The 27,432-nt window shown below is 48.3% G+C and overlaps 1 protein-coding gene and 1 long non-coding RNA gene across 3 annotated transcripts in view; one reads left to right on the forward strand and one right to left on the reverse strand.

Annotated features, from left to right (window-relative positions):
* Positions 1-1,866: 1,866 nt before the first annotated feature.
* CDHR3 (cadherin related family member 3) overlaps positions 1,867-27,432 on the reverse strand; it is a 64,804-nt gene continuing 39,238 nt past the window's right edge. Inside the window, exons 9-19 of the mRNA XM_047097160.1 lie at positions 21,528-21,699; positions 19,903-20,005; positions 18,921-19,019; positions 16,822-17,048; positions 14,481-14,652; positions 12,695-12,945; positions 10,372-10,553; positions 7,655-7,668; positions 5,972-6,003; positions 3,620-3,668; positions 1,867-2,168 (exon numbers count right to left, since the gene is read on the reverse strand). Coding sequence (XP_046953116.1) covers positions 1,867-2,168; positions 3,620-3,668; positions 5,972-6,003; positions 7,655-7,668; positions 10,372-10,553; positions 12,695-12,945; positions 14,481-14,652; positions 16,822-17,048; positions 18,921-19,019; positions 19,903-20,005; positions 21,528-21,699 — 1,603 coding nt within the window. The remainder of the gene's footprint in view (positions 2,169-3,619; positions 3,669-5,971; positions 6,004-7,654; positions 7,669-10,371; positions 10,554-12,694; positions 12,946-14,480; positions 14,653-16,821; positions 17,049-18,920; positions 19,020-19,902; positions 20,006-21,527; positions 21,700-27,432) is intronic.
* On the forward strand, positions 9,638-26,945 carry LOC124524764 (uncharacterized). Of its 2 annotated transcripts, none has more exons than XR_006965312.1 (5): positions 9,638-9,732; positions 10,045-10,157; positions 10,313-10,576; positions 14,439-14,523; positions 26,515-26,945. It is a non-coding gene; the product is annotated as an uncharacterized LOC124524764 (long non-coding RNA). The 2 variants fall into 2 exon arrangements; XR_006965313.1 differs by having other exon boundaries at positions 10,394-10,576.

Here is a 27,432-nt window from a genome sequence, read left to right on the forward strand (position 1 = left end):
CTTGCATTGAGGCTGAGAGCTTCTGAGGAAGGCATTTTACTCAGGGCTGCACAGACTTGTGGAGTCTTAAATGGGTAATCAGCCACTTCACCCACTTTAACCTCCACAAATGAACAGCTCTGCCTCCTTTTGCAAAATTTAAATCTATTCAAGGGAGTTCCCCGGCAACCAACCCTTATTAATAAATCACGCCTGCTCTAGGCCAGGACGGGACATTTTTTTTTTTTTTAATGTTTCTTTCTCTTGAGAAGTCACACGGGTGCAGAGGCACACAGTAAATACACAGCTGCTCCCTTGAAGTTCTGCATTTGCAGAATCGGGAGTTCTCATCTGGCTCCCCAACTGGGAGAGGGGAGAGGGGTGCTGCTCTAATAGACTCTCGCCCGGTCCTTTCTTGTGGTGGTTGGACTAGGAACACAGCAGCTGGGGGTGGGGGTGGGGGTGTTGTTTCAGCTTTGAGAAAGAGTGATTGCGTTTCCGGAGAAATTTTAACCCAATGGCTAAGATTAAAAGGGCCGACAACACCAATTCGAAAGCAATTGGAACTCTTGGGCGTTGCTGGTGGAAGTGTAAATCAGAGCCACCAACTTTGGAATTCTTCGCAGATCCCAGCAGTGGCTCTAACAATTCCCCTCGTGGGCACATGCTCAGAAGACACGAGTGTTTATGCTCACCAAAACACCTGCACAAGAAAGTTCATAGTGATGGGATTTATCATAGTAAAATACTGGAAGCGGCCATCCAAGTGCAGAATGGATAAAGAAACTGAGGCATACTCCTGCAAATGAGGAGGACGCACAGTGGAGGAGAACTGGATTACCAATCTGCAGCGCAGCACGGATGAATCTCACAGACGTGATGCTGGGTACAATAAGCAGGGCACAAAAGAGCATGTTTCGTGTGATTGCATTCCTGCGAAATTCCGAAAAGGCGATGCTAATCTATGATGATAAAGATCAGAATAGCGGTTATCTCTGAGGGGAGCCTATTATGAGTGGAATACCTTAGATCTGTGCACTTTATTGAATATAAGTTACACCTCCATAAAAAAAGAAGAATAAAAAAAGGTGTGCGTTGTGTGTTCTTCTTCCTGGATGAATAACTCATTATATATTCATCCATTTTTTTTTTTCCCTCTGGCCTGCTTCTTTCAAAAAAGATCGGAGGTGACTACAAAGGCGTGTGGCTTTGAGTGTATTTATCAGGGAGGCAATCTGAGTGATACTACACAAAGGGCAGGTAATCGAGATGAAACCAGGTGTGAGGGGAGCCCTCAGCATTCATGTCGGAAGTCCTAAGCACTTCCTAGGGGGTGAACCGAATGAAGCTTCCCAGTAGTCACCACGAAGAAGAAACACGGTTCCTCCTCCAATAGCTAAAACGGTTCATCTGATCAGAGGACAGAGACCCGAGAGAAATTTCACCTGTGCTGTCTCAGAAAAAGGCAACTAGATAATCAAGCCCCTGTCTGTTTAAAAATTTTTTTAATGTTTATTTATTTTTGAGACAGAGAGACGGAGTGTGACTGGGGGTGGGCAGAGAGAGAAGGAGACACAGAATCAGAAGCAGGCTCCAGGCTCTGAGCTGTCAGCACAGAGCTCGACGTGGGGCTCAAACCCATGAACTGTGAGATCGTGACCTGAGCCGAAGTCGGGTGCTTAACCGACTGAGCCACCCGGGCGCCCCGCCCCTGTCTGTTTTAAACATTCCATTTGGGACCCTGGATCTCCCAGTCCCTTCAGACCATGTTTTCACCCCTAAGGCACTCCCACACCTGCCCTTATGGAATTTAGGGAGAAGCAGCATCCCAGGGCCATCAAGGTCCCTTCGCTGTGCTGCACTGTGGGCCCCACAACCAGGTACCCATTACTTTCCTGGGTGCAGTTTGGGGGAAGCCCTGCTCATGAGGGCTGTGTTTCTGCTCTTGGGGGTGCCGAGCTTGCCATCCTGGTTTCTGGAACTGGGGCTTGCATTCTCAACCTGTGCTTTGCCACTCAGCCCATCTTGCTCGCCGGTGCTCCCGGGTGGCCCGGCCCCTTCCCCTGCGACAGGTCTACTTGGAGCAGCTCCGTGGGGGCTGGGCTCTTGCCATCTTGGCATTTGGGTTGAGGGATCTTTCCACTTTCTGGTTCCAGTTTTTGAGTTGAATTCATATACTGCCCCAGTAACTAGAGGGAAAAAAATACGCAACCACCATATAAACAAGGGAATTCAGGATGCTCTCTTCCTCCATCTCCAGCCCGCTCAGTTCTTACCCCGAGGGAAAGCTGAAAGGCACTAGGAGATGTGAATCAGGGCACAAACTTTGGCAGCCCGCGCTTTCCACGAGCTACAGGGCTCCAACCCCACAGGTAGCAAATATCATGCCTCCCTGGGTGAGGAGGCTCAGGACAGGCTCTCGGTTGTGAGATTAGAAAGCCACATAAATCTTGAATTCCGTGTCAGTTCTGGATAAATTCAGTTCCGTTTTTAATGGGGTTACCCGTCATGTTCTGAAGGGTTTGTTTTGAGAGCCCCCGGAATCCCAGATAGAGAAAGGAAGTCACCACATAAGGAGGAAAGGGCTTTTTTATCTATGTTAGGTTAGCAGAGATTGGTAGATGCGGACACTGAGTCTGGCCTCTGTTGAGATGGTGCAAGGGAGCCATTTTTATTGTGTCAGCGTGGCAGACACTAATTGGTGTGTTTATTCACATTAGTTCAATTTGCTCATCCCCCCCCCCGCCCCCGCCTTTTTTTTTTTTTCTTCCGTCAACCCACAAATGTAGGTAACAGCCTTGGTCCTCCCTGGCTTTTGCCCCAGAAGCTGGAGTTTCAGGCGATCCCCGGCTCTTGCCATTTCCCTGCGGCAAGAGTGGCCTCTCGGCAGGGGATCCCACCAGCACTTATGCTAATGTGGGCACATTATGGTAACAAGTACCTAATAATAGAGGGAAATTTAATTCCAGCAGCAGCAGCAGCCTCTCCTGGAGAGGAGCCATCCTTCCGAGAAGGACTGAGCCGCTTGCATGTGAGGGTGGCAGGGAGCCAGCACGCTTGCCTCCCGAGTTTGGTTTCCTTCCCTTTATTCACATCTATAATTGAGCCTTTGTAAGTGGAGGGATGTGTGTAAAGGAGCTAAATTTGGAGCTGATTTCATGGGGGTGACGGGAGCTCTGGAGGCCAGCTTTACCTTATGTTCATCTTGCCGACCAAGAAGAAATTCTTGGCCCTGATCTAGGGGGAAAAGGAGCCAAGCCTGCCATTTCTCCCTATCTCTCACTACCAATAGGATGGTGTGAGGAGCATTCAGAAAGGACCGGGGAGGTGGTTGAGCTCCAAAGAGCAGGCAGAATTCAGTCCGCTGAATTGGTTTGTGATTTGGGAAGGGAGGCGAGAGAGGGCAGGAGGCGTCAGGTGGAAATCCTCTGAGGCCTCACACATGGTCATGTGCTGGAGCGTGTGCCAGCCAGCTCTGCTCAGAGGTGATCTCACGCTGTGTTGCAGCGGGAAAGGTCAGGCGACATAACCGAATGATGGACCAACTGAGTTGAGGGCAGGAGATTGGATGGGGTCCTCCATGACTCCACCAACCTGGAATGTGAAAAACACCTTTCGGATGGCATTGCCAGTTAATTACCTGGGTCGATGGCTTCTCCATCAAAGACAGAGTTCATCTGGATCGTTTCCTATGGAGAAGAAAGAGACAGCTTCAAGCACAACCCTACACTCCTCCCCCCCGGGGCCAGGCCACTCATCTTCACAGCCCGCGTACCTTACCCAGGGCCTTCTTGACACTAGTCTATTTGATAGGCGCTGTGCTAAAGGCTGAGGATGCAGCAGTGAACACGACGGGTGTGGTTACTGCCTGCACAACGCTTGCAATCAGTGGGCGCCATTGACAACAGGTGGACGATATAGAGTGATAAGGTCATGAATGGGAATATGGCACGCCCTGGGGGCCCGGGAGGGCGGGAGGACATTCATCCTGCCCTGAGTGAATGATAGGCTACAGCTTCATGGAAAGTGGAGCAGAGATGCCATACAACCCTGGCTGAGATCTACTTTGGCTGAGCGGGATCTGTCAGGCAGATGGGCAAGGTGGGCACAGGAGAGCACTCACGTGCTCCCAGAGTTGGGCTATGACTGCGACCCCTTTCCTCGGCTGATACAATGTTGCCACTGGGCGTGCCCCCTTACCGAGGCCTTGTGCTCCTTATCTCTTTCTTCCCCTGTTCTCTGTGCCTCCCTCCAGGACCTGACCTCTGTCGGCACGGAAACACCCCCTTCCCTCCCAAGGCGCCCTCCAGTGATGCCCTTCTTTAGCACGCTGATGAGGACTGTGTTCAGAGTCTCATGGCCTTTCCAGCACCAGTTTGCATCACACAGGCCATCATCTGCACACTGGCCCATGGCTACTCCACTCCAAAAACAGAGGAAGTGGAGACCATCTGGGTTTTATCCATTCAAACAATTCAGCAGCTGCACTTCTATGGTCATGGGGACTACTTATTTAATTGATTGATTTAATGTTACATATTTCTAAGGTGCTGTCTGAGTGGCATCACCAGGGGTATTGCCTTAGACAATGAGGCTAAGGAGATAAGAGATCAGCTCTTTCTCACACTCGTAGACAGGCCCGTACATGTAAACACTTAGGTGATGGACCTGAGGCAAAGATTCTGGTGCCCTGAACTGTCTTCTTCGTTGTGCATGTCATTCCCCAAATGTATGGGTCCGGGATCACAACAAAATCTTATTATCAGGGGCTGAGGGAGACTTGGGGAGTCACCTTCAAGTTCTGTCACTTCTCAGTGGGCAGATCAGGTTTAGTAAAGAAAAACAAGGAGGGGGGCACCTGGGTGGCTCAGTCGGTTAAGCATCCGACTCTCGATTTCAGCTCAGGTCATGATCTTGCAGTTTGTGGGCTGGAGCCCCACATCGGGTTCAGCACTGCTGGTGTGGAGCCTGCTTGGAATATTCCCTCTCTCTCTCTCTCAAAATAAATTAAAAATCTTAAAAAAAAAAATAGGAGCGCCTGTGTGGCTCAGTTGGTTAAGCATCCAACTTCAGCTCAGGTTATGATCTCACGGTTGATGGGTTCAAGCCCCACATCGGGCTCTGTGCTGACAGCTCAGCACAGATTCCATGTCTCCCTCTTCGGATTCCAAGTCTCCCTCTCTCTCTGCCCTTCCCCTGTTCACGCTCTCTCTCTCTCAAAAATAAACATTAAAAATCTTTTTAATTAAAAATAAATTTAAAAAAATTTTAGTAATAAAGAAAGAAAGAAAGAAAGAAAAGGAGAAAGAAAGAAGGAAAGAAAGAAAGAAAGAAAGAAAGAAAGAAAGAAAGAAAGAAAAGAAAAGAAAAGAAAGAAAAACAAGGAGGTAAGGGTGGGGGGAGACTCTCCAACTATCTTGTATCACTTTGCATTTATGTGACTCTAACAACTTTAAAAATATTTCCCCACCTGCAAGCTCAGGGCAGGTGTTGCTCCCATTTTACAGATGAGGAATTTAAAGCTTAAAGAGGCCACGGGAGTCTGCAAGATCATACAGACAAGTGTGTAGAGCCGACCCCTGGCCCAAGCAATGTTCTGTCTCCATCACTTTTCCTCAAGGTTGTGGAACAGCAAGGAAAAAATAAATCCCACTGAAGGCTGAAGTTCCAGTTGTGATCTTCAGCTCTTCTCCCCCAGCTCAGTCTCCCAGAGAGCTGGTGTAGATAATAAACACCACTATTCCATATTTATGAAATCCAGTTCTTCTGCAAATACATCAGCAGACATGTTCAGTGGAGGGAACAAATTCTATCAGGAGCTCGTCACACAGCAATCTGTTCCAGTGGCCAAATGCAAGCGTCTCCCTGAATGATAAATACCACCTCCCCCCACCCCACCCCCGTGGGGCTGTGGCAGGGTCTGCCTGAGAGGGGACAGGAGTGCCCCACCACACATCACCCAAGCCTGTTGCCCCATGGCCAGCACACTTACCACCAAAACCCCTCTCTTTGTATTCTTCATTTCTGCAGGGAATAGAACAGACAGAAGTGAAGCTTCTTGGACACTAAATTGACCTTAAAATTCTACCTCCACAATGGGATTTCTCTTAAACAGGCTTTGAACTTAGTATTGCAGACATGACAAGGAGCTAGTTCTCTGTAGACATGTTTATTGACAGCTTTCTACCTTCTCAGAAAAATACTCACACACACACACACACACACACACACACACAACAATAATAATACACAGAATTTTAAAAACAATTTTACTCTTTTCCTACTTATTGCTATTCCTGGACCTGGGAAATTAGCCTTTTAATGAAAGATCAGAAAGATCTGGTTGATACATTTGTTCATAATGTGGGGATTCTTTGCATCCATTCTCTATGCCCTTTAAAAAAAAAGTAGCTAGGGTGGTGGGTGACAGTTTGTGAAGATCTCATTAAAATCATTTCATTTGATATGATCAATAACCATTATAATCAGATTTCTAACCCTGCTTAGACGTGCCTTGTGCTTGTCAGAGGCGCCTGCCTATGGGGTGAGTGATTAAAGCAATCTTTTTTTAAAAATCCACTTTCCTGGGGTGCCTGGGTGGCTCAGTTGGTTAAGCATCCGACTCTTGATTTCAGCTCAGGTCATGATCTCAGGGTTGTGGGATCGAGCCCTGCATTGAGCCTGCTTCAGAGTCTTTCTCTCCCCCCTTTCCCTCTTTCTCTAAAACAACAACAACAACAACAACAACATACACACTTTCCATTTCTCTGTCCTGTCTCTTCCCATAGCCTGGATTCCCCTTGAGGCAGCAACTTTCGGGGCTGGGTGCGGACATCCCCTCAGGCTTGGAGTTATCCAGATGGACCTCGCTCAACTCATCCAAAGTCCCAGCTCTCCCTGCCCATCCGACTGCACCCAGCCCCCCTTTCTGACAAGCCTGATCCAAATAACTTGTGGAAATGACCAAATCCATTACAGTCTGAGCATAAAGTGTCATTTGTTCTTGAAAAAGAGGCATCTGTCCAATACAGAGCATCGGCTGTCCTCAAGAGGAGCCACACGCATCCACGTGCAGCAGCACAGTAGACGCTGTGTTTAACTCACAGACAATTCACTCCTGTCCCGCTGGAGGGGAACAGACCTTTAGGTGCTGAAGTTCAGCTGAGTGGAGGCAAGTCTGGGTAGGGAACAGGCAGGACTAAAATGAGAGATCTGAGGGATGCTTGGGTGTCTTGGTCGGTTAAGCATCTGACTCTTAGTCTCGGCTCAGGTCATGATCTTACAGTTCACAAGATGGAGCCCTGTGTTGGAGTCTGAGCTGACAGCACAGAACCTGCTTCGGATTCTGTCTCTCCCTCTCTCTCTCTCTGCTCCTCCCCTGCTTGCGTGCTCGCTCTCTCTCTCTCTCAAAATACATAAAAATTTAAAAAATAGAAAATAAAATGACAGGAGAGATCTGACACATTGATGGCACCATGCACCCCGCCCTTCCTTTTCTGCAGCTACTTCTGACCTCTGTTTCTTTCACCCACAGATGATGTGGCTGAAAACTCACCAAGACAGAACTGCACCCTGATTCTCTGCCAGGTTGGAACCCTTTTATTTAGTACAACAGAGCAAGCAAAAATCAACAATAGTGAGAGCCACAAACAAAGAGAATAGGCCTGGTACATACCTCCTTTCTTCACCCTGCAGAGGGAAGAAAAGGGATGGACAAGAATTAACCTAAGAGTAACCTGCACTGGCGCACATGTGATAACCTGGGGCCTCTGGGCAACTGTATTCCTTGGGATTCAGGGACTGATTAAAAGAGGGCCAGCCATGGGCACTAAAATGAAGACCGGGTTCCTACCGCTGCTCCAAACACAGCAGTTCCGTCGCCGTTGGTTTGGTACTAAAGAGGTTCTGGGAGTTCGATCAAAGTTTGAAAACTATTGCTTTATAGAACATCAGGGGATACATTTTTTCTGACAGCACAGGTGAGGGCATGACCAGCCTGCCTGGCAATTCTCCTGCCTCCTGTCTCTCCCCAGCAGCCAGCTGGAGCAGAAGGCTTGGCTCACAGCAGGAAGCTTCAAGGGCTGGCAGTTAAACCCTGTTTTCCTATAACATGAAGACATGGGGGTGGATGCTGAGCCCCTTCCCATGATAACCTTGGGTTCCATGATTCTGTGACTCTTAGGTTTTTTTGGCTAACATACAGTGTCTACAGTGTGCTCTCGGTTTTGGGGGTGGATTCCCATGATTCATCGCTTACATACAACACCCAGTGCTCATCCCAACAAGTGCCCTCCTCAGTGGCCATCACCCATTTCCCCTCTCCCTGCACGCCCCCCCCCATCAACCCTCAGTTTGTTCTCTGTATTTAAGAGTCTCTTATGGTTTGCCTCCCTCCCTCTCTATTTGTAACTATTTTTCCCATCCCTCTCCCATGGTCTTCTGTTAAGCTTCTCAAGTTCCACAGATGAGTGAAAACATATGATATCTGTCCTTCTCTGACTGACTTATTTCACTCAGCATAATACCCTCCAGTTCCATCCATGTTGCCGCAAATGGCAGGATTTCATTCTTTCTCATTGCCAAGTAGTATTCCATTGTATATATAAACCACATCTTCTTTATCCATTCATCAGTTGATGAACATTTGGGCTCTTTCCATGATTTGGCTATTGTTGAAAGCGCTGCTATAAACAGTGGGGTGCATGTGCCCCTATGCATCAGCACTCCTGTATCCCTTGGATAAATTCTTAGTAGTGCTATTGCTGGGTCTGTGACTCTAATTTTGTTCTTTGCTGTTGGATAAACGTTGGCAGCCACAGGGTGCAACGAATTTCCAGAGAGGCCAGGCCTGGGTCTGTGTTACGAGCTAGTTTTTCCTTTTTGAGTCAACCATGTTGAAAACAATTCCCATTTAGAATGTAAGTGAGGACAACCAGGTTCCAGGTACACTTAACCATAAATTGCTTGAGAGTTGCAGTGTCTACTGGATGACTCCCTTTAAGAACTTCTACCCAAATCCCATTACGGAACACCACCATCTTCACAAGCTTAAGTGTCACTCTTTTGGAGTTATTTTCTTCTTCCAAATCAATTTGCGAGTACAGCCCAAACAAAAATGCCTCTTTTAATTTCAGCAGTTGCTCAAGGATTTCTTACCTTGAAGTCAAGGTTGCCAATAGCAACAAACTTCCCCGACAAATATGGCAAGATGCAGTGCACATCTTTATGCTAATGCCTTATACTTTGGTACAGTCTTTTCATCCTTGGGTTTTACATGATTTGACAGTACTAGTGAATCTTCAAAATACCTTTAAAAGGCATGTGAGATCTTATCAGCCCCCCGTTTTGCCAAAACTCAGATTCCGACCCCCTGAGGTAGTTGAACATGGAGCTGAACTTGGAATCTGGAATCCTGAGCTCACTGGGACTCAGCCACAAAAAAATGATGCAACAAGACTTTTTAAAAAATACTATATTAAGTATAGGAACGGTGCTAAGTGCTTTCTTTGATTTTGCTCATTTCATTGTTTAGTCCTCAAATAAGGAATTGAGATTCACAGAGGTTGTCACTTGTCTAAAGCCCAAATCCAAACCAGGCCGTGTCTCTCTCCAAATCCCGGGCTCAGAACCATCATGCTGTCATTGCAGGAGCCTCTGAGACTCAAGAAACTGGGTCTGGAGAAGCGTGGGACAACTGAGTGCTCTCTCTGATGTCTCACTTCAGCCAGTAAGAGACACTCCACGGAGTACAGGGTAAGAGGCGGGTTAGTGAGCAGAAGGGAGCAGGAGGGAGCAGGAGGGAACAGGAGGGAACAGGAGGGAGGGGAAATAGGCCTCCACTGACAGCCCTTGAGAGTGAGAGATTGGGGTCACATGCGAAAGAACAATGATTATTTAGTCACACAAAAGCCCAGTGAGTCACTGGAGCCAAGAGCTTAATTCCCTTATCAGTTTTCTGCGCTTCCTCTAATTCTATCCCATCCTTTAAATATTCTACAAATAACAGCACAGCATATTCCTTCACTACTCACAACCAGGTTTTTGGTTTTTTTTTTTTCCCTGAAGCTTTTATCCAGGGCAAGGTCACCAAGGGGTTGAAGCCCCAATTTCATTGAGAACGCATCAAGGACAGAGCAAGTGCCCAGGAAAACCAAGGCAGGCGTTTCCTGGCCCCACAGGTGATGAAGAGGGTACCAGGACTGAGGCGGGCGGGGGGGGGGGCGCTGGGATCCCCTCCCCCCATCCACTTTTCCTTCCTTCATGCCAGCTGCCCTCTCTGCCCCTCTCTGTCCAGTGGAGAAAGCCTAATTCTCACCTTTCCCTCTCCCCACAGCCCCAGAAACAATGTCCTAAAGGAAGTGGTGGAAAGGGCCCAGCCCGCTGGCAACTTACAGAGTTTTCTGGTACTTCCCAGCCTTACAGGGACAGTGTCTGTGGATGGCTTTGGCCAACTGGACGAACAGGAACACCAGGAGGCCCAGAAGCAACATGGAGCCCAAAGTGATGACGAAAGGCACATACCATGCTGATGAAGAATAAACGTTTTTTCTCAGGACCTGGCGGATGACCTGCGGCTTGAATGACAGAGTGAGGGACGGTGAGTGGAGGGTGGTTTCGGGTGACATTTTTGACATCAGCACTGTCTCGTGCTGAGTGTTGATTCTGCTGTTTGTTCCTGCTGTCTACACCAGGCATCTGTGTGCTCAGACTTCTTGCTGCAACCAACCCATCACCTTATTTATAGTCTTCCCAAGCACCCATGAGATCAAAACCCAGAAAATTTAGGAAACTGAAAAGCAGCTCCAAGCCTATTTTTATTCTCTTTCCCCTCTTCCCAAACGCTAAAGATCCCATTGGCTTTTTTTCCTGCCAAATCATGGCCTCACCCCGGGACTGATACAGCCATTGTCTCTCACTGGGAAGGCATGTGCCACAAAAGCTGTTCTTTTTAACACTTTGTAGGCTTTTCAGTGCTCACTCACTACAAGCTACACTGCCAGATGAGGGGGCCGACATCACAGTGAAACCCCAAGTTTGGCATTGGCTTCCTAGAGAGGGAGATAGATAACAAATAAATTATGGAGATTTTGGGGCTGGAGATGTCACAGTTGGGTCAGGTTGTAAGTCCCCAAAAGGTGGAAACTCCTTACTCAGGGGAGTCACTGGCTCGTACCACACCTGAAAGCCCTTAAGACTTTCTTATGCCTCCATCCGTTGGGGTAAGATTGACTCTGGCACATGGGAAATTGGCACTGACCAGCTCCTGGTGGGGCTCGGACAAGCAGAATTTGACCGCCTGTCACAGGTAGCTGTCTAAGGTTCTGATTACTTGTCTTCTAGGATACTGTAAGTGTGGGACCGCTGACTAAGGGCACAACTTCACTAGGAGCAGGAGGAAAGGGGACAAAAGAGTCAGCATAAATATAAGCCAGTCCCTCCCAGGAGCAGGGGGAGATAATCCTATTGTCAGATTCCAAGCCTCTCCTTTCCTTCACACCCTGGTCTGATTATGGTGCCTGCTTGTTTCTTGTTACCATCTACTGCAATCTGTACTTAATGTGCTCATTTCGATACCTGCTCGTAATCTGTCTCCCTCTCAAGATCTGTGGCTCTCAAACTTTAGTGCACATCAAATCCCCTTGGAGGCTTATTAAAAACACAGATCACTGGGCTCCACTCCCAGAGCTTCTGATCCAGTAGTTCTGGGGATGTGGTTGGGGACTCCAGGGCCCAACATCTTTCCCTGGAGGTCATGGTGATGATCACATTGGGCGAGGTGTAACTCCTTTTCAATATTCTGGGGTAGGCCTAAGCATTGGCATTTCTAACAGGTTTCCAGGTGATGCTGTTGCTGATGGTCTGGGGACCACTGACCTATATTATAAGCTCCATGACAGCAGAGATCATTTTTGGCTTGTTCATCAAAGTGCTTGGCATATTATAAGTATTCAGTCAATATTTGTAGATCGAACCAATGACTTCTTTTAGAACAGAGGTGGGGAGTAGGTACAGATTGGCACACAGGGACTCTTCAAAATAAGTGGAGAAGAATATACCTGGCAGTTAACTGCCTTTATGGACACTGACTTGCAATGGCTCTTAAGAGCAAGCACAGAAGGGGTTGTAAAGGGAGCTGCTGGCTGCAGACCCATGAAAGTTGGCTCCTGTGCCACAAGCACCATAGGTGGTCAATACCTGACCTATCATAAATCGGTGCAAAAATGCACATCCTTCTTTCCCAACATAGGTTCTACAAGTCCAAGGTCTCACTCAGATCTTAAATGTTTTATTTTTTATTTTTTTATTTTTGAAGGAGAGAGAGACAGCATGAGCGGGGGAGGAGCAGAGAGAGAGGGAGACACAGAATTTGAAGCGGGCTCCAGGCTCTAAGCTGTCAGCACAGAGCCCGATGCGGGGCTGGAACTCACGAACCGTGAGATCATGACCTGAGCCAAAGTCGGACGCTTAACGGACTGAGTCACCCAGGTGCCCCACTCAGATCTTTTGTTTACCACCCAGTGATGACTCCAATCCAGCCCATCTCTCTCTCTCTCTCTCTCTCTCTCTCTCTCTCTCTCGCATGGTTGGCATTCCTGGCAACATCCTAACACCTCAACTCTTTTCGGCCCCTCCCGTATTTCTCATGGGTCCCGGGACTCCATCTATGTAAATCACAAGGGATGTATGTGGGGAGTCCAGGTTCCAAAGCCCTTACCCTGGAGGTTGTGGTGGCAATTGTGGTTGGGTCAGGAATGACGCTAATACTCAGCGTCACTGTCCCTGTTTCAACACGAGCCTTAGCTTTCCTCCTGCCAGACAGCAAGTTGCCATCAGTTATGTGTACGAGTAGTTTGTAGTCCCAGATTTTGTCAAGCCCACTGGCATAGTCAAAGCGTGTCGCAAGGAGCAGGCTTGTCACGTTGGACCCAGCGCTGGGAGAGAAGGTGAAGTGACTGTTGACATTGCCTAAATGAGATGTGAGACAAGGATTGGGGGGAAAGAAAGAAAAGGGAGAAAAACAAGGGCTTAGAAGAACACCGCATTCCATCGTTTCCTCAAACACGCACACCTCAGGTGTAGACTGGTGTTTCTGATGCACCAGAGTCAGGTCAGTGATAGAACATGGGCCTTAACCACACCAGAGACCTCACGGGTACAAGGAAACTCTTGCTCACAAAGAGTGTGGCTGTTACAGGAACAAAGCAGAAAAGAACAGCACCACACCTGTTCCAGGAGAATGGCTGCCATCTTCCTGCACACCAGGCAGAGATTTAATAATCCTGGGGCAGCCTCTCTAGCCAGTTCTTGCTGTCAGCCTTTATTTGGTAACGCTGTGTAACTCACACTCAAACCAATGGGTGGGAGGGAAGAGGCTAGAGGGGGCCACGTCTCCAGCCATGAGCCAAGTTCACTCCGTGGCCTTTCGTGGAACCTGGCTGGCCACACTGGTGGCAGATGTCCACGGATCCCCCAAAGGAAGGTACCTCCCAGCTTGGCAAGGGTTGCAGTCCCGGGTCCTCCTGAATCTACCCCACACCCGCCTCCCCCACAGCTCGGCTGGAGCTCAAGGCTCACAGCTTCGAGTGCCCAGGGCAGAAAGGCTGCCACCGAGCAGTCCTTGCTCATTCCTCTGGTGGCTCCAGACTCATTACCGGCTGAAAACCAGTAAATGGAGCAGGAGATGATGCAATTTTTACTCCCTTAGCAGTGAAGAGCTCCATCAAGGCCTGAGGGTTCTCAGTATGGATTATTTCCATCTTCGGCAACGGCAGTCTCCAGGCAGTCTCTGCCCCTGGGTTTTGTGACACGGCCTGCTCGAGAGGCTTCTTGCTGTTGGAGTTTCTGCTCTGCCAGGGTTCAGCCAGCAGCCGAGATGGATTTTTACTCTCTCACCTGGAATTGCTCTGCCTGTTTGGGTTTAAGTCTCTGGCCCCAGCATTTCATTAGATGAGCTATTTTTGTCTAATTTCCATTGAGGGGTGCTCTTTTTTTTTCCCCCACAGTGGTATATTTTTAAAAAGAGAAAATGAATGGAGTAGAAGAGAATTCCTGAGGACACGTTTCAAAATGCACTTAATCTATTTAATCTATTATTATCCAGAGAGAGGACTGGGATTCCCTGCCCCCACTACTAGCTTACAGGAAAAGAAGTGATTGAGGAGATGGACCAAAAAAACAATTTTTTTAAAACTACATTAATATGAGTCACGAATCATGATGGGCTGGGAATTGTAGAGGATGGGGGTGCCATCAATGGGGTTCACTCTTCCTTCGGCCTTTGGGCAACCACAGATGGGAGCCTGGGAAGAGGTAGGTGAGACAGGGAAGCCTGAGTGAGGAGTTATGAGGCACACGACCATGACGCTCCTCATCCCTGCTTCTCTCACTTAAAACACCCCCACCCACACACGCTGTGCCCAAATCCGTGTGTGGGCACAGACCCCCTTCTCCCTCAACAGCTGCTGAGGCCTCCAACACCAGGACCCTTGGAAACAGCATACCTGAGCCAATGGAGTAACGAAAAGACCTGGGACTGGAATCAAGGTCAGTACACGTCAGCTTGAAATTCTGAATGTTTGTGCCAACTCTCAAACCCACTGGGATGGCCAGGAAATAAGAGTTTGGGGTACAAATTGGCTTTTCATCATTTTCTTCAAGGACGTTCACAGTTACCTAGAGCAGCAAGAAGGTGGCCGTGGTTAACAGCTAAAATTCACTGAGAACTTTCTGTGTGCCAGGCACCGGGCTATGCGCTTTTGGTGAGCCAGCTCATTGAACCTCGCCTGAGAAAGAAAATATGGTTACTCCCATTCTACAGATGAGGAAACTGAGGCTTAGAGAGATTAGGGAGGGGAACTTCAGGCCGTTCAGTTTGGTGAGTGTCGCAGTTCAGGCAATTTGAACTCAGGTCTGTCCCCCGCCCCCGACAAATACATCCAGACTCATGGGCTCATCCCCAATTAATGCTGAGTGGTTTTCCCAGTAATGATTGTAAATTTCTGGTGATGCTCTATACTTCCTTGCCCATCACCCTTGTGAATGGGAGGTTCTGTCTTTAACTTTGGATCATAGAGCAATGGTTCTCAGCCCTGGCTCCACTTTCATGGGACCTCTCCAGACCAAACGAACTGGACTCTCTGGAGGGTGGGGCCCAGGCACTTTTTTAAATGTTCTCCAGCTGATTCTAATATGCAGCCGGGATTGAGGACCACTGGGATAGAAGGAGTCAACTGGGGGGCGCCTGGGTGGCGCAGTCGGTTAAGCGTCCGACTTCAGCCAGGTCACGATCTCGCGGTCCCGGAGTTCGAGCCCCGCGTCAGGCTCTGGGCTGACGGCTCAGAGCCTGGAGCCTGTTTCCGATTCTGTGTCTCCCTCTCTCTCTGCCCCTCCCCCGTTCATGCTCTGTCTCTCTCTGTCCCAAAAATAAAAATAAAAAAAAAAAAAAAAAAAAAAAAAAAGAAGGAGTCAACCGGGCTAAGCCAGGATCTCATCTGTAACCTGGACTATTAGCACCGCTCGAAGCTGGTGGCCCTAACCTGTCACAAGCAGGAGCCAGCCTATTCTCCTTCATTGTCGCCTTTTATGCTTGGTGAATTGGAATACGGCCTGGGATGCCTGCCAGCACAGAATCACAGGACGTCAGCCCTGAAAGGGACGTATGTGATCATCACCCTTTTTAAAGGCTTATGAATTTTGAATCGTATTCATTCTACCTTTGAAATTTGGGGATTTCAGCTATTTCTGAGCCCGGGAATAAATTGAAATGTTCACTCTAGTTAGCTCCCAAAGTGGAGTCCATTCATTTTTTTCTCAAAAACCCAGCCTAACAAACACTACAATTATCTTCAACTTGGCCCGTCTTTTGCTCAGCTAGCAATGCCGAGCCTCACACATCATTAAAAACGTGTCCCGTTAATTCAAAGCCACTCATCGGAGGGACTGGACTATTCAGGCGATGGGTTATCAGGTGGCTCTCCATTTAAGAGAGAGAGAAATTGGACACAAAGATAAGCGTTGCTCAGACCCCCTTGGAAACTTGGGATCAAAGTTGAGAAATGAACTCCGTCTCCTGACTGAAGCAGTTGTTCCCTGTGTCACACGGGGCTGCCTGCCGCTAGCTATGAGTCTATGTTGCCTTATGCTTCCTCACTTTACTGATGGGAAAGACCAAGAAATAGTTGCGTCTTCGTGGCCATCATATTACCTTTGGATAATCCGAACCACAGACAGCACAGACCTCTTCAACCCTAGCTACTCAAAGGGCAGCCACGGACCAACTACATCAGCATCACGTGAAGCGTGTTAGAAATGCAGATTCTGAGGCCTACTCAGACCTGCGGACTCAGAATCTGCATTTAACCAGATGCTCAACACCAAAAGTTGAGAACCAGCATGGCCCTGGGCAAGGTGCATCATTTTAAGGTCTACCCTATCTGATGCAATGCAGGTGGGGTAGGAACATGACAAAACTACCGAGGAGGGGGGAAACACAGGGCTACAGTACCACATCCCACTATGCATCCCACCGCTAGCCTATGCCCACTGCAAAAGCGAAGAGAGATCCGCAGATGGAAGCTTGCCCCACACAGCGCTAATCAATCTTGGTGACCTCCCAAGAGGTCTACGGATGCCACAACCTTGGGTCGACGGATGCCAATCTTTATTTCCCGGGCTCTGCTAGGTGTGTCCGTGTGTGCCATCCTGGAAACCACTAGACATTTCCTGTTACACCTGCAGGATGGGCTCCATTAAGGTTCCTCATTGCTACAGCCACGGAAGGTGCCAGAGAGAGCCCACGTTAGCCAGTCGGGCTGCTATGAACACACCAACAGCCCCACTCACCGTGACTGAGCTTGTGTCCTCACTGCTGGTGGCCTGGATTCTGAGAATATAGACAGGGGTTGTTTCGTAGTCAGCTTTAGTCACCAGCTGGAGTTCTCCTGTCTGGGGATTGATCCAAAATATGTTTGGGGACTGGAAGCTGGCCCCTCCGGCAGAGATGGAGTACACGACGCGGCTGCGGGGGAGGTCTTTATCAGTGGCGTGCACTTGTCCAACCCGGGTTCGAGCTAGAAGAATAAAGCACCTGAGATTAGTACTGCTTTGGGGGGTGAGGGGAGGCACCATGAGCACACATTCTCACTGCCATGGGCAGAAAGACTTTTAGAGGTCTCTTTGCTGTTCAAACTCTGTATGTTTTATGTCTTCTATTCTATTAAAATTAAATCACGCTAATGAACACCCACTGGGTAACTGGCCCTAAGATCCAAGCAGTAGAGTAAGGTGTAAAAGACAATCCATGCCTTTATATAGACTCCAAGCCTGCCAGTTATGATGTGATCATAAGCAACACAGCAAAGACCATTTTCATAGGTCCTCACTTTGCCGCCCTGTTGTCTAAATGTCTTCTGCAACTTTCAAATTTTCTGTGTTGAGCATGAATTGCTCTTATAATAAACAAGATAAAAAATAAACAATTTTTATTTTTTAATGTTTATTTATTTCTGAGAGAGAGAGAGAGAGAGAGAGACAGAGTGTGAGCGGGGGAGGGGCAGAGAGTGAGGGAGACACAGAATCCGAAGCAGGCTCCAGGCTCCGAGCCGTCAGCACAGAGCCTGATGTGGGGCTCGAACTCACAAACCATGAGATCATGACCTAAGCCGAAGTCTGATGCTCAGCCAAGCCACCCAGGCACCCCAGAAAAGAAACAATTTTTAAAAGGGTTTAGCAATTGATGATGATTGGAGTAGAGAATTTTAAATACTGTTCCATTTTGCTTATTTTACAGAGCTTGTTGGTGGGGCTGCTGGAGTTCTGGCTTGCTTGTTTTGTAGAAGATTTTTCTCATATATTGCACTCCTCAAGGGCTGACACCCCTTATTTAACTCTATGGCCCCAGCACTAAGTGCTTGACCCAAAGGAGGTAATCCATAATTGTAATAAGATCTGTGAATTTATAAGAAGACTATTACCGCTGCATTTGTTGGTCACTGGGTAAGGTATAAGGAATTAAAAGGTTTTCTTCAGACCCTCTTTTTATGCTTTGTTTAAAACTTAATGTCAGGAGGGGCGCCCGGGTGGCTCAGTCGGTTGAGAGTCTGACTCTTGGTTTCACCTCAGGTCAGGATCTCACGGTTCATGAGTTCTAGCCTCAAGACAGGCTCCGCAGGGATTCGGGATTCTGTCTCTCAAAACACATAAATAAACTTTTAGGGGCTCCTAGGTGGCTCAGTCGGTTGAGCATCCGACTTCGGCGCAGGTCATGATCTCATGGTCCATGAGTTCGAGCCCCGCGTCGGGCTCTGTGCTGACGGCTCGGGGCCTGGAGCCTGTGTCTCCCTCTCTCTCTGCCCTTCCCCTGCTCATGCTCTGTCTCTCTCTGTCTCAAAAAAAAAAAAAAATTTAAAAAATTAAAAAAAAACAAACTTTTTAAAAAGTAAGTTTTCTTTAAAAAAAAAAGAGAGAAATCAAGGTGTCAACAAAGGGCAAAAACAGGGAATCCTATTATGGGAGATAAAATGTCTTTATTTTGTTTTTAAATGAAGGAAACCTACAAGTGGGAAATCTTTTCTCTATTTTTAAATTTCTATTCTCTGAGCGAGCTGGATAAAAATCACAGTGGAGACCAAGGGAAAACTTAGGCTACAAAAAAGGGAAGATTAGCAAAATCAGGCACGCAGACAAGGAAGCAATCAGGGGTTTGGAGAAATGCAGTTTAAACAATAGTTTTCAAAATCTAGGTTTCACCTGAAGGGCTCCTCAGCAGTGAGGACAATTTAAAAAGAAATAAGAGGTGCAATAAACACGGATGAGCTGTGAGTTGCTGTGCACAGCACCACGCGGGGCCCTTGTGCTGGAGGGAACTTCCCCTCTGCTAAGGGCACGTCTGGATGGAGGAGTCTATCAAGAGCACTGGGCTCTGGGTCTTGTCTGCTACTTACCTGGCCTTAATTCTGACACATCAAATACGTAGGACGGGCTATCAAAGACAAGAGGAAACTCATTTTCTGGCTCCGTGAGGATGTAAATGTAGATGTTATCTAAAAGCAGAGATAGAAAAAAAAATTTTTAATTGTAATACCCCATTCTCACTCATATGTTTATTCACCATGTTTAAAGCACCTGCTGTGTACCAGGCTCTGAGCAAAATAAAGGGGGTGCAAGGTGAATGAGACCTGGTGGGTCCTGCCTTCACAATGCATAGGGCAGTGGCCCTTTACTAAATACATGTACAGGTCACTGTGGACACCAGAGGAAGGGCAGGCTGGCTCACAGGGATATTTAGAGTTACACAAATGGGGCCAGGGTGGAGTGGGGGTGAGTGGGGGGGGGTTCTGGGCACGCGCATGGATACAGAAGTATAGAACTGCACGACTCTCGCAGGAAAACTGCAAGCTGGTGGCCTTGTTGGAAAAAGGGGGAGCTTAGGGCTGGGCAACCAGAGCTGAAACCAGAGAGTCAGGCAGGGGCCAGAGATGAAGGTCCTTGTGTGCCAAGCCAGAGACTTTGAATTTGAACTTGACAGCTACCAGGAGACACTTGGAGGGCTTTCAGCGAAGAAGTGATATAATGGTATTTGCATTTCCTGAAAATCACTGTCAGAATGCGGAGTGTGCCCCGGAAAAGGGCAAGACAAAAGCCAGACAGAAAGATCCTTCAAAGACTCTTAGTGTTATAACTGAGCCAAGAAAGAAGAGGTTCTGCATTCTAGCAGATGGGGGCAGGGCAGGAGAAAGGACCTGGAGACCGGTTACACGTGCCTGGCAAAGGACAGGAGGAGGCTGGGCTGATTCCCAAGTGTTTGGGTTTCTGAGGTCTCCTTTTGAACACAAATGCCTACCCCAATACCGAGTACTGCCTAGCACAGTTTAGTTGTTGCTACCTGAAATAAAGCTTCATGAAGTCGATAAAAATGATACTTGCTTTTGTGGTAAGGAGGGGCAACATCCTGAACCTGGATTATCACAGCATACGTATTGCCAGCTGCTAGATTGCTTGTATTTTCATAATCTAGGTCACCAATCAGCTAGATTAAAACAGAGATAGCACATTGCACAGAGTAAAAACAATCCTTTTAATTCAACCGACAGAGAAGACATTTTCATACACTGTTACTGGATATGTAAAACCTTTCTGGAAAGCAGGTTGCCTATTAGAGGAGCTTTAATGAGTTACATCCATAGCTTTGCTCACTGCTGGGGAATTGATTCAGAAGAATTTACCAGGAGAGGATCTATGTTTCAAGACATTCATCAAGCACTACTGTCCAACAGTAGGGGCTCAAGGTCTCAGCTTAGTTGAAGAGAAACACAATATAGAATCCCATATGCAGGGATGTTTCCATCATTTGAAATATTTATGCAGCTGGGGCGCCTGGGTGGCTTCAGCAGGTTAAGCGTCCGACTCTTGATTTCAGCTCAGGTCATGATCTCATGGTTCGCGGGTTTGAGCCCCACATCGGGCTCTGTGCTGACAGTGTGGAGCCTGCTTGGGAGTCTCTTGTTCTCTCTCTCTCTCTCTCTCTCTGCCCCTTTTCTGCTTGTGTGTGTGCTCTTTCTCTCTCAAAGTAAATAAGTAAACTAAACAAATAAATAAATGAAATGAAATGTTTATAGAATATACATAAAATCTATGCACGGAGAAGACAAGAGGGTAATATATCAAAATGTTAGTAGTGGCTATCACTGAATGGTAATGCCGTTTGTGTTTTCTACATTCTACAGTGAAGATGTATTAATTTCCTAAACAGAAAAAAGTAGAAATTATCTCTCAGCTGACACGTATGCATTAAATTGGTAAGACTTTCTTGGGGGTGGAACAAGGGCTTGGGATGAGAGGTGGAGACAGGATGCCTGGGGGCTGCCTGTTCTCCTCCCTGAGGCTCTATCTCTGAGGCAAAGACCTCCCCCTACTCCCAGACCACGCCCCCACCTTCTTCTGCCTTCCACTTTCCTCTCCTTCCCCGTCACCCTCTGGCAGGAGCCCTGTAGGGAAAGGTGCACAGCTCATTGAGACCCGCTTTTTACGGCCGGCCGTCTGTCTTCCAATTCTGCTTCTGCCCCTGTGGAGACGCTGTGGAGTGGGGCACCTACACACCCCCATTTCCTCATTCTCTGTTGGATGTCCAGTGGTTGCACGATGCTGAATTTGGCAAGATACACTCAGGGCCCTGGGCTGGCCTTCTCTCCCCTCACACCTCTCTGGGCCAGAGACGGGCACTCAAGGAAACAAAAGTGCACGAGCCCAGAGGGCTCTAATGTGACTGCAAGCACCGCACTGAACAGACATGCCAAATTGCAATCTCAGGAAAGAATCCAGTCCTTAGCACCCCAGGCACAACTATGCATAACAAATGATTCCCGGAACTTGGGTAAAATAAAGAGCAAATGGGGAAACCAGAGTCACTATTAAGTTTGTCGGTTACCGGTTACCGTCGCTTCGAGAGGGAGTTACCTTGGAAATTGCTCTCTACGGGGCAGCAAAAGCACTAGGCATATCACACCAGCTCCCCCGATGCCCTTTCAATGAGGCAACGACCATGAACTGACCACGATTTTCCCAGAGCCAGCTGGATCCTGTGAAAATCTGCCGCTAACCCCCACTCCAGATGGCGAGCTGAAGTTGAATCGGTTGTTTGGTGCTTCGCTGTCATCGTCAGAGCAGAACTTGTTCAGGTCCAGGAGCGACGTCCCCTTGGCTGCTCTTTCAGGCACCATAATGCTGGAGAAAAGACACGATTCAATATTTTCCCCCAACAAATGGTGATTGAGTGTTGCTCCTGACAGGGGCCCTGGGCTAGACACCTCTGCTTTAATTTCCGTTCAAAGCCAGTCCGCAGTCATTGTGGTTACTGCCTAATGGGTTCCCTGCTCTGCCCTTCCCTCCTTTTAGACTATTCTTAACACAGCAGCCGGAGGGATCCTGTTAAAATGTCAGGTCACCTCACTCCTCTGCTCCTAAATCCCACACGGCTTCTCATTTCACTCCAAGTCCTCACTTTGATCTAGGGGGCTCTTCCCGATGTGCGCCCCTGCCTTGCCTTACCTGTCTGAGCTCATCTGCTCAAAGGCTCCTTGTCTGCTCCCACCTTGGGCCTCCTGGTGGTCCTCGAACTCTCCCCGTGCTCTGGCCTCAGGCCATCCCACTAGCTTCACAATGCCCTTCTTCCCACATGTCCAAATGGCTCACATGTGCACTTCCTTTAGTCTCCAATCAGTGTCACCTTCTCAGGAGGCCACCCTGGTGACCCTCTCTGAAATGTCAGCCTCTCCCGCCCCTTGCTCCCTTTCCTGTTCCCCTCCTTCATTTTTCGTCCTTAGCGTGATCATTTTCCAATACACTACATGGTTATTTATTTATCCTGTTTATCTCCTATTTCCCCTCCTGGAAATAGAGTAAGTAAGCTGGAAAGTAAGCTCCATGAGGACAGGGACCTCTGTCTGCTTTGTTCTTGGCATGCTCACTAATGTTTGTTGGATGAATGAATGTTGACCCAGGAGACTAGCGCAGCTGTGAAGAAGAATAATAGGGAAATAGAAATTCTCTCCTGCCTTCCAGGGGTTTATGACCCGGTTAGGGAGAATCCTGGACCCCTGCACGCCTCACTTCCCACGATTTGAAAATTGGGTATTCTGCCACCTGTGTTCTAATACCTCTGATGTCCTAAAAGCATCTCCTAACACCTTAGTATCATTCACCCAATAGAAGTGTGTTTTTTTTTTTTTAATGTTTAGTTATTTTTGAGAGAGAGAGAGAGACAGAGCATGAGCAGGGGTGGGGACAGAGAGAGATGAGACACAGAATCCAAAGCAGGCTCCAGCCTCTGAGCTATCAGCACAGAGCCTGACACAGGGCTCGAACTCACAGACCACAAGATCATGACCTGAGCCAAAGTCAGACACTTAACTGACTGAGGCACCCAGGTGCCCCTAGAAGTGTTCTTTTTTTTTTTTAATTTTTTTTTAACGTTCATTTATTTTTGAGAGAAAGAGACAGAGCATGAGTGGGAGAGGGGCAGAGAGAGAGGGAGACACAGAACTGGAAGCAGGCTCCAGGCTCTGAGCTTTCAGCACAGAGCCGAACACGGGGCTCGAACTCATGAGTGGTGAGATCATGACCTGAGCCAAGGTCAGGTGCTTAACTGACTGAGCCACCCAGGCCCCTAGGGGTGTTTTTTAATTGAAGTTTTTATTTATTTATTTGAGAGAGAGAGAGAGAGAGAGAGAGAGAATGAGTGGGGAGGGACAGAGGGACAGAGAGAGAGGGAGACACAGAATCTGAAACAGACTCCGGCTCTGAGCTGTCAGCACAGAGCCCAACATGGGGCTCGAATTCACGAACTGAGAGATCATGACCTGAGCCGAGGCCAGATGCTCAACCAACTGAGCCACCCAGGCTCCCCCACATCATCTCTTAATGGCATCTAATGTGGGATCTGGGCTCAACAGACGTCTGAAGAGAAACATCTGACAGCAAGGATGGTTTGGGGCTGTTGAGGATAACTGGGCTTATTTCCTGGAAAGCATTTTTTCTGACAGGTGCATCTTTGGCAAAGACAACCTCTGTTTCAGCAGAATCGGGGTCCAAATATTTTCATTCCTGTCTTGACTGTACAAAGGCATAGTTTTATTCATAAGTGCTTAGAATAGGTATCACTTATTAAACACCAACTATATACTGTATCATAACAAGCAATTTAAAAACAGTATCTCTAGGGATGCCTGAAAGGCTCAGTCAGTTAAGCATTGGACTCTTGATTTCAGCTCAGGCCATGATCTCAGAGTGGTAAGATTTAGCCCTGTGTGGGGCTCCATGCTGGGTGCGGAGCCTGCTTAAGATTCTCTCTTTGTCTTTTTCTCTCTCAAAACAAACAAACGAACAAAAAACTCAAGGGGCCTTGGGTGGCTCAGTTGGTTAAGTGTTCAACTCTTGGTTTCGGCTCAAGTCATGATCTTGCAGTTCGTGAGCTCGAGCCCCACATAAGGCTCTGTGCTGCTTGGAATTCTGTGTCTCCCTCTCTCTCTGCCCCTCCCCTGCTCATTCTCTCTCTCTCTCTCTCTCTCTCTCTCTCTCTCTCCCTCAAAACAAATAAACATTAAAAAAAGGTTTTTAAAAAAACCCCAAAAACCAAAACTGAAAAAACAAACAAAAAAACACTATCTCTAATTCTCTGACCTTCAAGAGCTTTGGATTTTACAGGTGAAGAAAGAGTGGTTCAAAGTGGTTTCAAGACCTGTCCAACAAAGCTGGTCCAGGCAGGCATGCTTCTCTATTGTCTGTGTTAGTAAATTCTATTTAAGGCCCATCAGTGAATCTTCGGGCCCACAGACTGGGGATCTGGACCTCGACTCCAACTCTCTGGAAGCCAAGGTGATGCATCATCCAAGGAATCCAGGATCCCGAAGCCACACCTGTCACGCACTCCGCCTCTCAGGGCTGCCTAGCATGTTTTCATTCTTCCCTGACGGTCGGAATTTTTCCCCCAAATGCGTGACTTGGAAAGCCGCTTCCCCCTCATTCATCAAGCCCTGCCTCAAAGGCCGGCTGCCCTCCCTCCCAGCCATCTGACCACGTTCCCTTCCCACGCAAAGGTGACTGGCCCAGCGGCAGTCAGAGTGTGCTGACCTTCTCCGCCTCTGGCTCACAAACCGCTTGCGAAGCGCCTTCAGCCAAGGGCAGGACAATTTACAACCAGAGCGGGGGCTGTCATGGCGCCTTTGATGCCTCCTCCCGGCCCAGGGCTCATTCATCACCAGCCTGGGAAAGCCGCAGGGGCCTCAGCGCTAAGGGCTATCTCCATCTCTAGGCCAGCCAGAGAGCCTGCGGGGACCGTGTGACCCAGGGGGGCGGCCGGGGGCTGGGCACACAGCCACCTACCTCGGACCCACTGCCTGCTGGCGCCCTCCCACTCTCTTCTACCTGCTCTCCCAGACTCCCCTGCTGGGACCATGCCAAGAGCCCTGAAGAAGGAATAAATCTTCAGGGACATGTGTTGTCAGAACTGGTGGCTGCACCGTCCTGTTCTGTGTGGTTTTGACCCGCCCGGGTGCTCTGGCATGGTGGGAGTGGAGAAGGTGGTAAGGGTAGGTGGTGGGTGATGCCCCTGGAGTTTGCAAATGGGGCCAGGTTTTTGGAATAGAGACTTCCACCTCCAGGACTGCAGAAGGAGCCCTTTTGTGGCCCCTCCTCACATCTCGGCTTTCACAGGCTACCTGCAGGTTGGACAAGCCCTGAGGAGCGACATTGCTTAGAGCTACTTCAGTCATCAATACCATTAGTCCGGTTACTCCCTGGCATTGACCTTCAGGGCTAATTTGGAGAGAAGATTATCAAGAACAGAGCTCTTCATGGGCTTGCCCGGACAGTCGAGAATATTCACATTGTGGTTTTGCCAGCTGCTATGGAATGCAGTCTGCAAACCGTCATTCCACATGCCCGGGGAGTCTGGATTGCAGGAAGCCACAGGACACGCTTGCAGAAGTGCACCAGGAGGGGAGTAAGTGCACGAGGAAGGTTGGAGACAGTGTGGTTCTCTGCAGTCATTGCCTCTCAGAGTTCTGACGCCTCAACCCACACCCTCCACTTCTCAGGGTAGCGGAGCAAAGAAGAGCAGGGAGGACCCAGCAGGGCAGAGCATTAGGACAGGAAATCCTCCCACCCCCGGGTGCACAGAGCCACCCAAGAGTGCTAGCATAGATTTCAATTTTCAAAGAAAGTGTGACCCCACATGTCATCTCTGCTCCATCCCCCGGGCCCAGACTCGGTTACCAGAGGTGGGTTCCATTTCTGCGTGTGAGAGTGTGGAAGTCACAACCCTAACTACCCAAGGCAACCATTCCCACCCATCAAACAGACTCTTAGGTTAGGGTTGGGATAGAAGCCTATCACCTGGTCAAGGCTATTATTGACTTGATGGGGGCCTCAGCAGGCAGCAGATGGCAAATTAGGATAATTCTAGGAGGGTTTGGTAAAGGGATTATTACAAAGGTGCACACACTGGGTTTATGGAAATCCCAAGGGAAGAGCAAGACTCTCAGGGCTGGTAAGAGTGGAGCTCCTTTACCACCTCTTGGCCCAGAGGACCCTGTGGAGGGAGCAGTTCCCGAAGCTGGAAAGAGACAGATGGCTGTGCAGAGGACTGGCTTATAGGATATGGAGATTTCAGGAGGTGGGGGGACATCTCCAGCTAACAGGCATGGAGCCAGATGGGTAAATACCCCGACTTTACTCTGCCCCTTATTCCAGGGCTTCCCATTGGCCAACCAGAAGCTGCAGGACAGGGGGCCAAGCGCTAACCACATGGGTCAGCCCCCCACAGAGCAGGGTGGTGTAGTGTGGAGGCTGGATCTGGAGACACAGTAGGATGTGTCCAAATCTGGGTTTAATTGTTCTGATACCAGACTCTAGGCCACACTGAATTTTAGCATCATGCTGGGCATGGCAACGCAGAAAACAGGGAGACGTTCATACCCATAATAAAGGAATTTATTTATATTTCTATTGCTAACCCTCGACAATCTTTGCCCTTTGTCCTAGGGTCCTTTGTCCTTTGCATGGCCACACTATAGACTGGATCTGTGTCCAAAGTCACCTGGAGCTTAAAAAGTGACCTTGCAAAACTTGTCAAAATGAACTCAGAGGAGGACTCTCACCGTGGGGACCTCTGAAAAGGGGACCTGCTTGGACATGATTGAACCTTGCTCCAGATGTAGGGCACTCTCCAGATACCAGTGTCACTGTGGAGGTGCCCTCCCGCCCCCATAAGGAGCCACCTTCATCGATCCAAAAGACTGGAGACTAGCAAGTAAGAAGCCAAAGAGAACCAAGTAACCCCGGGAATACTGATATGGCATTTAGACAAAATACTTAGTAGGGAGATAGTGCCATTTTCAAAAAGGCGTATTGAACCAGACACAAGGGACCTTATTTTTATTTAAAAAATTTTGTTTACTGTTTATTTACTTTTGAGAGAGATAGAGCACTACTGGGGGAGGAGCAGAGAGAGAGACACACAGAATCCAAAGCAGGCTCCAGGCTCTGAACTATCCTCACGGAGCCCGGTGTGGGGCTCGAACTCACAAACTGTGAGATCATGACCTGAGCTGAAGTCGGACACTCAACCAACGGAGCCACCCAGGCACCCCAAGGGACCTTATTTTTAACTAACACTGAATAGATTGTGACACAAAGAATAGGTCAAAATGTGCAAAATCACTTGTTTCTGCATTTCCCCCCTTTTGGTTGCCTTTTGTGTATGGGCAACTAAGTTGTGTAAGGTGAATTAGACGCTTTGTTTTGTTTTAAGTAAATACTTGGTTTGATTTATTCCTATTCCTGGTGGTGTGTTTCTCTGGGAGCTCCCGGCTACTGATCCTAAGTGTCAAGTATCTATTATAACTGCTAACAGCACTGTCTTGCCACTGGAGGCAAAATAAAGAAAAGGCACACTCCAGA

This window comes from Lynx rufus, unplaced genomic scaffold (genome assembly GCF_022079265.1).
Source record: "Lynx rufus isolate CCGP_SWC_20201006 ecotype Redwood Valley unplaced genomic scaffold, mLynRuf1.p SCAF_4, whole genome shotgun sequence".
Lineage (NCBI taxonomy): Eukaryota > Metazoa > Chordata > Mammalia > Carnivora > Felidae > Lynx > Lynx rufus.